Genomic DNA, 13,651 nt, shown 5'->3' on the forward strand with positions numbered 1-13,651 from the left:
ATCACCTAAGAGATTTTAAAGGTGGATCTTTGCCTCCCGTGGCTACCTGCCACGGATCTCACCCCCCCACCCTCCCCGCAAGTGCGCCCACGCTCTTTGCAACGTTCACGAGTGGCAGGAGAGAACAGCTTGCAGGGCCTAGCATAGAAACAGGAGGGCGGAAAATTTCCCCCTAGAGCTGTTGTATTGCAATGACTTTCTCATTCCTCCACTGGTGAGCACCCCAAGTTGGCACATTGCGTCGATTCTGGACTCCTCTCGCAGTTGCTTGCCAGGGTCGTGTGGACGCCCTCCGCCCCACACTCTTCTCTTCCTATCTCCCCGGCCTTGGTCCCTGGACCTGGGTGTGCCTTCCATTTGTCCTCTTGATTGTCGCCCTGCATTGCCACCTCGCCTCTGCAAGCCTTGCCATGGCGCAGAGAGCATCGCCTCTCTCTTCCCTTCAGGCAAAAAAAAAAAAAAGGGGCGCGCCAAAAAAACCCCCAGCCTTGGCGCACGGATGGGGATGCAGAAAGATCCAGAGGGACGGCCTGCCTGCCTTCCGATGCGCAGGAATGTTGTTTTTCTTTTTTCTTTTTCTTTTTTTTTTTCATGCTGCTTAGAGGAGGGGAGGTGATGGGGAGGCCTGGCCCTACAAGCAAGACACCCTTGCCTTCTTCGGCACTCCCCTCAAGGGCCCCCAGCAGTGTTCTCTGTGCTCGTTGGGGACTGTTATCCATGTGTTTGCAGTGACATCTGTTCCAATATTTTTTTTTTTTTTTTGGAGAAATAAAAAAGAATCTGTGGAGAGTCGCCGTGCTTCTTTCTTTCTCTTCGTAAGGCAGGTTTCCAAAATGGGGCCCTTTGCTTGTTCTCCGAACGGGCCAGGTTTCTCTCTTGCTAACCTATCCAGCGGTGGGTTCCCAATAATCTTACCACCGTTTCGCCGCGCGGACGCTCGCTTCACACATGCGCTTTGCTCGCTCGCACGCCTTCCATGCCTGCGCCCGACCTCGAAAACATGCCTAAATAGGACGGCATAGAGCCGGGGGCAGGTGGACGGGCCCACCTGCGATCTCCGCTACCGGTTTGCACAAACCGGCTGAATACCACCTCTCAACCCATCGTGTTTTGCCAGTTGGTGGCCTGGAACGGCTGTTGTCATTTGTTAGGACAAAAACAAAAAACAACCCTCCTACCAATAAGAAAGATCGCCAAGTGGTGGAGTTTCCTTTCCTTGCGCGACCTGGGTAGCATCATCGCTTTCCAGTCGATCACCTAAGAGATTTTAAAGGTGGATCTTTGCCTTCCAGGATTTGTTTGATTTGGCATGATGTGCAAAGTTCTTCATGTGCACGAAGTGCTCCAGCAAGTAAAAACATCCCCACTCCTTCCCTGCTCTTATGCTTTTAAATCAGATGGACAACTATGGACTTCCAACTCCCAGAATTCCTGACCAAGCACAGTTGGCTGAGGAATTCGCAGAATAACAGAGTTGGAAGGGACCTTGAGGTCTTCTAGTCCAACCCGCTGCTCAAGAAGAACACCCAGAGGTGGGTTTCAGCAGGTTCTGACCAGTTCTGGAGAACCGGTAGCGGAAATTTTGAGTAGTTCGGAGAACCGATAAATACCACCTCTGACTGGCCCCAGAGTGGGGTGGGACGGAGATTTTGCAGTATCCTTAAAGGCTTCCAGTGTTGGAGCACTCACAAGTTCTGGAGACAAGTCCAGAAATAATTCTTCTCACTTTCCACTCCTCTTCCTTTGTTCTGATCAATGATTTGCTTCAGCAATTCAGGGGTCTAATAATGTATCAATTAAGTATATATATTTTTCTCACAATTGGCTTAGTCTTTCCGGACTATAAGGAAGAGAAAAAGTTAAATATTCCCTTGAGGTGAGCTTGATTCCTGGTGACTACAGACACAACACTTGAGACCCTCTAGACAAACACCTGTTAAATGATTCCCCCCACCACCACAACTTCATCTGGGATCGCCTGGTGGCCTCCCATCCAAAGTAACCAGCCTGATTGTTGAGTTTATTTTCCTTTGAAGTGCTTCACCTGTTGTGTTTATTGCTTCAAAGTATAATAGGGCTGTAGAAAGGTGGAATAACACCATTTCCCAGCCTCCCCAACAAATTTTATGATATCCCAATCAAAAGCGTTAAAGAAGGGGTGTCCAAACTTGGCAACTATTAAGGCTGGTGGACTTCAACTCCCAGAATTCCCCATGGCTGGCTGAGGAATTCTGGGAATTGAAGTTCACTAGTCAAAAGTTGCCAAGGGTTGAGAAGCCAGGCTTCCAAGTCTCTTAACAGGGTTGTTGTGAGAATAAGTAAGTGGGATGCTTGGGGAAAAAAATAATTATTATTCAACGAATGTATATAAAGAAACTTCCTTTCACCCAGGAACACACACCCATAGCCTTCTCCCCCCCTCTTTTTTCCTTGTGGATCGTTCCAATCAGGGCTTCTTCCTCTTCCACCCCTTTAAAAAATTCATCATGGAACCGTCCAGTTCCTGGTCTTCCCTCCTCCTCGAACAGTATGGGCTCCCCCGGATCCTCCCGCATGGGACAGTCTGCCTTCCCCCCCCCCGTATCTTGAATGGAACAATCTGGCCTAACTCCTCCTCCTCCCGCCCCCCCTTCCTCCGGTTTCGTCTTTCTCCCCTTCACCCTTCTTTTGGCAGTGGCTAACATTCGGCCCGCCCTCCCCACCTGTCAAATTTTGAAGGACCTATCGTCTTCCCCGCACCCGGATTTATTACCTCCTTTTCCGACTGACTTCCGGCAAGCGTTGACATCCTTCGCCTAACACGATTGGCCGAAGAGTTGCAAGGGTAGGCAGGGTCACTTCTCAGCGCCCTCACAGAAGACGATAGCCAATCACCTTAGGGGTTTTGCTAAAGTCGAGCGCTGATTGGGTAGACGTCTTCCACACACTTTCCCCTTTGGCCATTCGTAGTGCCCGGCGTCTCTGGACCGGACCAATCATAACCCAGAGGAAGGCGAGGAGGCGGGCCAAGGCCTTGGAAGAGGAGGTGAAATTTAGTTGCCGCCGCCGCCGCCATTTTGTGCCGAGGGCTGTTGCTGAGGTTTGTGAGGGGCCGGTTCGGGCGGGTGGAGGAAACGGGCGGCGGGGGAAGGTGCGTTGTTCGGGGGAGGGGGGGACTCAGCTTGCGGAGGCCTGCATGCAAAACTGAGGCCTTGGCCTTCTGCCTCGGTTAATGGCAGTATTTTCTGATACTAATCCTGAGGGCGCACATTGAATAAGAAACACGCCCACAGCCATTCACTCCACACAGGCAGACACAACCGCGGCCTCTGCTCCGACGAGGTTCTGCTGGTATATTACACACACACACACAGAGAGAGACATATATATAGATATATAGATATACATATATAGAGATCGATAGATATAGAAATATAGAGATACATACATATACACACATGCATACACACACACCCCATGGCCTCTGCCCATACAAAGTTCTGGTATATTACAGACACACACACACACGTACATACTATTTCTCTAGATATAGATAGATACATACATACACACATACCACACACATGGCCTTTGTTCATACAAAATTCTGCTGGTATATTACACAAACACATACATGCATATACAAATACATATACATATACATATATATATACACTGCTCAAAAAAAATAAAGGGAAGACAAACAGAAGACATCCGAGATCTGAATGAATGAAATAGCCTGATTAAATACTTTGTTCTTTCCATACAGTAGTTTATACGCTGCTCAAACAACTAAAGGGAACACAAAACTACTGTATGGAAAGAACAAAGTATTTAATCAGGCTATTTAATTCATTCAGATCTCGGATGTCTTCTGCTTGTGTTCCCTTTATTTTTTTTGAGCAGTGTATATATATATATACTATCTATAGATAGAGAAATATAGAAATATACAGATACATATACACACACGCACATACACACCATGGCCTTTGCTCATTCAGTGTTCTGGTATATTACACACACACACACACACACACACACACACACACACTATTTCTCTGTAGATAAATACATACACACATACCACACACATGGCCTCTACACCTACGACGTTCTGCTGGTATATTACACACATACACATATACATACATACTTACATACAATTTCTCTATAGATAGATAGATACACACATACCACACACATGGCCTCTGCTTGTACAAAATTCTGGTATATTACACAAACACACACAGAGAGATACATATATATACATATCTATAGATAGATATAGAAATATAGAGATACATACATATACACACATGCATACACACACACCCCATGGCCTCTGCCCATACAAAGTTCTGGTATATTACACACACACATACATACATACTATTTCTCTCTAGATAGATAGATACACACACATGGCCTCTGCTCGTACAAAGTTCTGTTGGTATACACACACACAGATACAGATATATACGATAGATAGATAGATAGATAGATAGATAGATAGATAGATAGATAGATAGATAGATAGATAGCTTCCTGAGTCATTGTAGTCCCAAAAACTTCTTTAATTGTAACAGCTGTGAATTAGTTCATTCACAGCTGAGTCCCAATTAGTTGCAAAAAGTCCTTCGGGAGAAGTCCTTTGGAATAATCACCAACCTCTATCTCCCTCGACACTCTGCCAAAGACCTACTTGGCAAAGCCCCATGGAGTCCAGAATCAAATAGAGATGCCAACTGGGAACAGAATTAACAACATTGCTTTCCTGTAAAGGGCCCATGTGCCTTTGCTCCTCTTTAAGCCTTATGGGAGGGGCCAATCATCTCCAGGCCTTACTCGCAAGTTGTTCCTTTAGTTTTAACTGGCAGCTCTGCCCATGCGCACACTAGGAACAGGCTCCCCCTGTTCCTCTGTCTCTCTGCTGTCCGACACTGGAGGCTCCGGAGTCTGCGCATCACTCCCAGATGGCCCTGGCCCCATCTCTGCCTCCGACGCAGAGCCTCGTCGGGGCCTTCCCCAGACTCCAGGACTGGCAAATGTTCCTCCCCAGCCTCCTCACTGTCCGACTCCGCTGCTAGTTCCGCAGGTTGCTGGCAGACCACAACAGATAGATAGATAGATAGATAGATAGATAGATAGATAGATAGATAGATAGATAGATAGATAGATATAGAGATACATACATATACTCACACATACACACACACACATACACACACACACCATAGTCTCAAAGTTCTGGTATATTACACACAAATATATATACATACTATATAGATGGACGGATATAGAAATATATACATACACACGCATACACAAACACACACCATGGCCTCTACAAAGTTCTGGTATATTACACACACATACATAAACATACTATTTCTCTATACATAGATAGATACATACATACATACCTGTGTTTCCCCGAAAATAAGACTCCGTGTTACATTTTTTTGAACACTGAAAGAAGTGCTTGGCCTTATTGCCATGCACTCAAAAGCCCGATTAGGCTTATTATCAGGGAATTTCTTATTTTGGGGGAAACAGGGTATACACATGCACACATACCACACACATGGCCTCTGCTTGTACAAAGTTCTGCTGGTATATTACACATACATATACATACATGCTATCGATAGATACATAGATAAGGTATAGATATAGATATATAGATACATATACACACACAGGCTTATAAATACTATACACACATATATGGATACACACACACATGCCCTCCACTTACAGAATGACCTATGTATTTTACCTGTATTTTCCTGGTATCTCCTGTTGCACATTCCTAATAGCTTTCTAAAAGATTTAGGATTCTGATTGCATAATGTGCTAAATCAGGAGGTTCCTTTTTCCATATGGTAGGTTTTTTTAACAGTGGTGGCAGCTTTTTTCATAGAGTTAGGATCACTTAAAATCAGTGCTTGAAGAGGCTGAACCCCAAGCAATCTTTCTTCGATCAGTATAACCTCTTGGGCTTTTTTCTTTCTTCCCTGTTGCTGAATTGCCTCATGGTGTTCGATTTTGGTTGTTCAGAGCCAACTAACCCTTCCTTCTTTGGCTCCCCCGCTCAGCTCTAGCCACCATGGTGAAACTTTTCATCGGCAACCTTCCCCGGGAAGCCACCGAGCAGGAGATCCGCTCCCTTTTCGAGCAGTACGGCCGAGTCCTGGAGTGTGACATCATCAAGAATTACGGGTTTGTGCACATTGAAGACAAGACGGCCGCCGAGGACGCCATCCGCAACCTGCACCACTACAAGCTGCACGGCGTGTGCATCAACGTCGAAGCCAGCAAAAACAAGAGCAAGGCTTCCACCAAGCTGCACGTGGGCAACATCAGCACCAGCTGCACGAACCTGGAGCTGCGGTCCAAGTTTGAGGAATACGGCCCCGTGCTTGAGTGCGATATCGTGAAAGATTATGCCTTTGTGCACATGGAAAGAGCTGAGGATGCCGTCGAGGCCATCAGAGGCCTCGACAACACAGAATTCCAAGGTGGGAAGTGGGGCCAGGGTGGGGCGTGGAAGCTGGAAGCCAAAATTTTTCCCCCTTCTGGCTTTCCTCCCCAAGAGGAGGTTATTTCCAGAGCTCCCAAGGGTCATCTGGGGGGGCCACAGCTGGTAATGTCTTCTAGTTCACTTCCATCCTTGAGTCGGATAACTGATGCCAGTTACAGGTAGTCCTTGACTTAACAATAGTTTATTTAGTGACCATAAGTTAAAACAGCACTGAAAAAAATGACTTATGATTGCTTTTCACACTTAATAACCATTGTAGCATCCCCATTGTCATGTGAGCAATTCAAATAGTACTAGCAATCATCTTATATACCGCTTCACAGTGCTTTACAGCCCTCTCTAAGCGGATAACAAACTCGGCATATTGCCCCCAGCAATCTAGGTCCTCCTCATTTTACTGATCTCATAAGGATGGAAGGCTGAGTCAACCTTGATCTGGTCAGGATCGAACTGCTGGCAGTCGGCAGAATTAGCATGCAGTACTGCAGTCTAACAACTGTGCCACTATGACCCCTCCTTCCTTGACAATTGAGTCATATTTATGACGGTTGTGTTGTCTCGGGTTCATGGGACCACCTTTTGGGACCTGACAAGCAAAGTCATGGGGAAGCCAGATTCATTTAACAACTATGTGATTAGCTAAACAGCTGCAGTGATTCACTTAACAACTGTGGCAAGGAAGGTTGTAAAATGGGACAACATTCCCTTAACAAATGTCTCACTTAACAAAAATGTTGGGTTCAATTTCGTTTTAAGATGTGACTTGCCCATTGTTATGCAGGTTGATGCAAGTTGTTTTGATTGGTGGTTGACTTCATGTGATGCTTGGCCTTGGGATATTTTGAGAAGTTAAACCATAGTTGGCTGGACGTGCATGAGATTCCAAGCCAACTTAAATAGTCTAAAATGAGTAGGTTCAGACAACCTAGTCTGAATATCAAGCTCAGGAAATCAGGAGTCCAGACAGTTTAATTGAACATACAAGTTTTATTGCACGCTAAAGCTCTCTACAAGAATCTGAGCTACTAACGGTCAAAGCAAATTGGCAGTAGATAAGAGTCAACAGAATTCCAGGTGGGCTGGCCTTAGATCTCTTGTGGGCGTGAAGGGACTGGTGACCGATGACGCGTTTGACCCCTCCTTCGGTCTCAGCCTGGTCATCTCCCATAGTGGCTTAGAAACTTGAGGGCAGTTGCCAGGTGAGATATTGAAGTATATCAATCAGTTAGTGCCTCTGACAGAGGATCCTAGTCTCCTCCTTTTCTTCCCTGCTCCATTCCCTGTCTGTTCATCAATCAATGTGTGGAAAGGCTTCCATGCTTCTTGTTTTCCCAGTGCTTTGTACTCTTGTCTGGTGTTCCCTGTAGCCAACATTACCCAGCCTTCTCCATCCCGGACCCTCAGCCACCCTTCTCTCTATTTATCTCCTGCTGCTTCCGGACTGACCATCTGCCTTGTTGGGATTTGATGCCTTCTTTCCTTCTTCTTGCAGCCAATAGCAATCTGTTTCCTAATGCCCTGCGTTTAGATTTTTTTTTTCAAGTCAACTTGCTTTTTTAAATTTCTGTCTCAGAAGTTGCAGAATTGAAACCACTTTCTGCCCAGGTTGTTAATTTCTAATGTTGAGCGCCTAATATGGTTGGGGGGGTCAGCTGTTAAAAATCTACAACAGAGGTCGGTGTAAATGCACTAAAAAACAGCAAATTTTGACTGTATTTTAGGAGAAATCCCATTTCTCCCCCCCTCTCTGATACGTTTAATTGAGGGGGCAATTGTAGGTGACACATAGTGGCAGTTTGTTAATGTTTCCTACTGGTCAGCACAAATATAATTAATTCAAGGACCTTAGTAGCATTCTTTTATGAATTAAGGATCTGAACAATTAAGGGAAATGCTTGCTTGGTCTAGCTAGTGCATTAATAATATGTATCTTTCTGCTAATAGCATTTTATGTAGTCTCACTTTTTTGGTACAGACCAGTACGAAATACAGGTAGTCCTCAACTTACAACAGTTTCTTTAGTGACCATTCAAAGTTACGACAACAGAAATTTTGGGCTCGATTTGTGGTCGTAAGTTGAGAATTACCTGTGCGCGATTGTTACCGGCATTTTAAAAAATGATCCAGGATGGAGTCTGATTATCTAGATGTCTGAAATAGATGGAGAAAGTGATATGAGTGGCATTTGGTTTTTCTCCCTTTCCTCGGTCTCTTGATTACAATGGATGAAGAAAGCACAGGCCACTGGCAGGGACCTGGATTGGTGTTGTGTTTGTAGCTTCCTACCTCAGGAGCACTAAGTCTCCAAGGACCGTTCCACTGAATAAAGGGAAAGTGTCTGCAAACGAGTAAGATCAGGGCACAGCCATGCCTCCTGAAGAGTCAAACTGGAGAAGGAAGGAAGAACAGATCCTGCTGTGTCAGTGAGAAATAAACCTCAAAATGGTTTAGCTTAAGTATAAAAACCATTAATTTAGAATTCAGCAAATCTGATTGTTTCGGAGCACCTAGAAAACACGGGAAGCTGCATGACCCCCCCCCCCCATAGATGTCTTGGAAATAAATCGCATTTCATGTTCTGGTCAGCAAGATTCTCGGGTTTTGATTTGCAATCCACTTATCTGCTTTGCGGGCCTGCCAAAATATTTTCGGGGCTTAGTGGCCAGCATCAAATTGGGGAGACGATTGAAACATACCATAAAAGAGGGCAGAATCGGGTTCTCACTGCCAAAATGCTTCCATTTCCTGAGTATAACTCGCTGGTCGCTCTGGACCAAAAGAGGCATTGTGTCCTCGAACAGCTGTTGGCTTCCCTCTTTGACCCACTGAGTCACAGCCGGTGATTTCCTGGTTTGTTAGCTCTTTTTTTTTTTAATATAAAAATAATTCTGAGCTGCTGTGCTTTTGCTTTGAATTGTCTTTAACAAATCTTTATAGCTGCCCTTCTTGCGTCTGTTTCTTCAAGGCAAACGAATGCGCGTGCAGTTGTCCACCAGCCGTCTCAGGACCGCGCCCGGGATGGGAGACAAGAGTGGCTGCTACCGGTGTGGGAAGGAGGGTCACTGGTCTAAAGAGTGCCCGGTAGACCGCACGGGGCAAGTGGCTGAGTTGACCGAACCTTATAGCGAGCAATACGGAATGGTGCGCACCCCGTACCCTACAGGCTACGGGGATCCCATGTATTACGATGACCCCTATGGAATGGTGGATTATTATAAACGGTATCGCGCGAGAAACGCTGCGGCCTATGGGGCTTCTGCATACGACACTTATGCGGAGCAAACCATGGCCCAGTATTCCCAGTACGCCCAGTACTCGCAAGCCACAGCCATGGCCAGTCGCCTCTCTACCTCCTTAGACCCTTACGAGAGGCCGCTGATGCCAACCTCGGGAACTGCAGCCGCGGTAGCCGTCGCTGCTGTGGCCGCGACGTCGTCCTTTTACACCCGGGATAGAAGCCCTCTGCGTCGCTCGGCCGCTGCGGCTTCCACCGCTGGAGACATGTACGGATACGAGCGCGTTCAGCTGTCTCCCGTCCCGCGATCCTCTCTCTACGATGTCCAGCGTTTCGGGCGGGATGCAGGCGCGGACAGGTTGCGATACTCCGCGTATTGACTCTCGAGGTGAGCGCGTTTTTTTCATCAGTAGTTTGGAGGAGGAGGAGGAGGAGGGGGACGGCACATCGGTGTCGCTGGTGGTGAGACGGGGGATACCAGCCTGCGGCTGGGTGGGTCTTCGGAGGATACCAGCCATATCTGCAGATCCTAATACGTAGCAGCCGAGGAACGGACCAAGCTGCTTGGTGGGGGAGATGAAACCGAGAGAGAGACCAGGATAGACTGGGGCAAAACACACCAATTAAGAATGTCAGCTTGCTATAAACCTGGTTCTGCAATCTTCCAAAATGAAAGTGGTTCAGAGTATCCCAGGGATATAAATTGGCTCCCAAACTCACATGCCATGTCCACGACGTCTCAAATTGCTTCTGGTACAAAAGATTTACTCGTAGGAACCACCAATCCCTGGCCATTTCAGAGTTCCCTGGAATATTTGTTCCTCCTTATTTGTGTGCTTTCTTACAGTCAGATTGAGGGAGGTCTTGCCCGAGAACAGTGGATTCCGCTGTCTTATTCCTATTTTCGTCCTTCCTCTTCTCCTTCCTCTTCTGTTTCCATGGCCCCATATATTGCACTCTGCTCCCAGGATTGTGGGTGCCTCGTTCCTTCCTCCTTGCCTATTTCCCACTATGCACCCTAAAACTTGAACTTAGGGCACAGTGGCCGCACCCCGACCGATAGGATATGGAGCGGCTTTTAACCAAAGTGGTTTGGAAATTGAAGAGCGAGTTTTGATTATACAAGATGCCCCAGTGTGTAGTCTCTTGAGCGCCACCTGGGCCTGAGACATTCCATTTTGACTTTCTTGGTGGCCCTTCAAAAAATGCCAATTTTGGAGAGATCCCATCTGGACAGAGGTGCAAATTTGGCACTTTGTTACCTGAATCAAATCAGCCAATCGAGGCCATATTCTCCCACCAGTGGCTGAACCAGGTGCTTTACTAGCAGAAGCCCAATTCCCATCCGTGAAATTATATTTGTGGACGTCTTCCTTTCGGCACTGTGGCTAATAGTTGCTAGCACTAGCCAGCCCCCCTCTGCAAACATGTCCTAATCCTTAAAAATTCACGGATGCTTGTGGGCCCCAGCACAGATTCTGGTGGAGTACCGTATTTTTCGGAGTATAAGACGCTTCGGACTATAAGACGCACCTACCCTTTTTGGGGAGAAAAACAAGAAAAAAAAACCTGCCTCTGCCTCCCAGCAATTTGCCTCCTTACAGCAAACAGCCTGTTTGTTTCATTTTCAGCACAGCCTGATTAGCACAAGCAGCTGATTGTCGGTTGGATTGGCCTTCCGAAGATCAGCTGTTTCAGGCTGCAGGGATTGCCATAGCGTATTGCTGCCTCCTGTGCCCCATTTCCCAGGCAGGGGCAAGTGGGCAGGGCTACATTTGGTGTATAAGATGCGCACAAATTTTCACCCTCTTTTATGGGGGATGCTTGTGGGCCCCAGCACAGATTCTGGTGGAGTACCGTATTTTTCGGAGTATAAGACGCTTCGGACTATAAGACGCACCTACCCTTTTTGGGGAGAAAAACAAGAAAAAAAAACCTGCCTCTGCCTCCCAGCAATTTGCCTCCTTACAGCAAACAGCCTGTTTGTTTCATTTTCAGCACAGCCTGATTAGCAGAAGCAGCTGATTGTCGGTTGGATTGGCCTTCCGAAGATCAGCTGTTTCAGGCTGCAGGGATTGCCATAGCGTATTGCTGCCTCCTGTGCCCCATTTCCCAGGCAGGGGCAAGTGGCCAGGGCTACATTTGGTGTATAAGATGCGCACAAATTTTCACCCTCTTTTATGGGGGGGGGGGAGTGTGTCTTATACTCCGAAAAATATGGTAATTCCTTTTGTTCATGACGGTGCGATTGCTGTTTTTTTGACCTATCCTTAAGCTTGTGATTTCTTTTCACTGGGTGACACCCCCCTCCTCCCCCAGGTTGAATTCTCCTGAAAGATAATATTCCTTTCTTCTTCCAAATGGTTCATCATTTCTGTTCCCTTCTTTTTAAAAAAAAAAAAAAAAATAGAAGAACATTCTAGTTATTCTCATGCCTTCAGAAATTCTCAGCTGCATTTTCTTCCGGGGTTTTGGTGGCCTTTCATGTAAGAGGCAACTGGAGCAATTGTACGCATCCTTCCTGTGACCAAGCAACAGATGTCTAATATGAAATGTTTATTTGCAGTCCTTTCCCAACAGTTCCAAAGGGTGGAATTCCTTTCCCTGCAGTGTTTAAATTGCAGCATTTTCACTGACTGTCCCCTAATATCCGTCTCCCTGAGAAGAGCCATCGGTATACTGACATTCATCCAAAAATGTAATTTTGTGCGGTGTGAGGGTTGGGGAAGGTGAGTAGCCAGTGTTGATATCCCACTGGTTAATGTCTATTTTCAAATGTTTTAGTTTAAGGTTGAAAATAACATGTTCTTGCCCTACCCCTCCTGAAGACAGTCCATAGCCCCAAGAGGAGGAGATCCTTCCAAAACAGCGGGCAAAAAACCGGTTAATATTCTGACAATCTCCCCCTCCAATCAAATACACTTCCCCATTAATTTCCCACCTGAGTTAATGCTCTATGGCATGGATCTTCAACCTTGGCCACTCACTGGCTGGGAAATTTTGTGACTTGAAGTCCCCAACTCTGAAAAGTGGCTGAGGTCGAAAGACCCCCTGCTCTAAGGAAGATGGGGTGGGCTCAGCCACGGAAATGCCATTTTTTTTTGTTTGCTTTTTTTCTAGGCAGCCCCCCAGCACTGAGCCTGCAAATGAACTGTGTCTTTTATTTTTCAGGTAGGCTATTTGAGGGCTGGACATCGGGCTCCTGCGGCGCGTTTATGTCAAAGCTATGCCAGGCTTCACGATGTGTCGATTTTGTGTTTAGCATGGTCTCTAATGGACATTCTGTCTCTCTGCAAAGCTTAGTGACAACTAACAATCCCTTTACTTTTTTCAAAAAAAAACCCCAAACCAAAACAACCACACAAAAGTCCCCCCCCCCCTCCCCAAGCATTATTGGGAAGAGGGGAGGGCAGGGCTGTGGGAAGTGGGGAGAGAAGGTTGTTAATGACTGGCCTTGTGCTTTGGTCAAACTCTGTCTACGCCTGGACTTCGAGCAGAGACAGAGGGACCCACAGAATAAACCAGAGACAAATATGTGGCCTTCGAAGGATAACTTTGGGCCAATTTGTTCCAGTTCGATTTGCAATTTTTCCTCCCTTGTGTAGGCTCGATTTTGGAATTAAATAATTCTAGCTGATCCAGTTCCTTTTTTCTTTTCTTTTTTTGTATTATGAGAAGACATTGTCATATTTGGTAGCTGCCTGCGTTTGGACTGTAGAAAGCTTTCCTTTTGCTATGGATATTATTATTAACCTGTGACTTTTAGTTCTTTTGAAGTTGACATTTCTCTCCTTTTCCCCCCCTCCCTTCTCCAATACAATAAAACATTTGTAACAGATCCTTGAAAGTGTCTGCCTTGTGCAATTCGGGTTCGAAAGGGCGAGCTCACC

At 46.2% G+C, this 13,651-nt stretch overlaps 1 protein-coding gene across 1 annotated transcript; it reads left to right on the forward strand.

The window, feature by feature from the left end:
• Positions 1-2,836: 2,836 nt before the first annotated feature.
• Positions 2,837-13,599, forward strand: LOC117658251 (RNA-binding protein 4B). The gene is made up of 4 exons (XM_087880962.1): positions 2,837-3,079; positions 6,081-6,503; positions 9,492-10,149; positions 12,933-13,599. Exons 2-3 carry the CDS (start codon positions 6,092-6,094, stop codon positions 10,139-10,141), a joined length of 1,062 nt encoding a protein of 353 aa, XP_087737088.1. The 5' UTR covers positions 2,837-3,079; positions 6,081-6,091; the 3' UTR covers positions 10,142-10,149; positions 12,933-13,599.
• Positions 13,600-13,651: the final 52 nt, after the last annotated feature.

The sequence above is a fragment of the Pantherophis guttatus genome, chromosome 18, assembly GCF_059756535.1.
Source record: "Pantherophis guttatus breed Tessera chromosome 18, ASM5975653v1, whole genome shotgun sequence".
Classification (NCBI taxonomy): Eukaryota; Metazoa; Chordata; class Lepidosauria; order Squamata; family Colubridae; genus Pantherophis; species Pantherophis guttatus.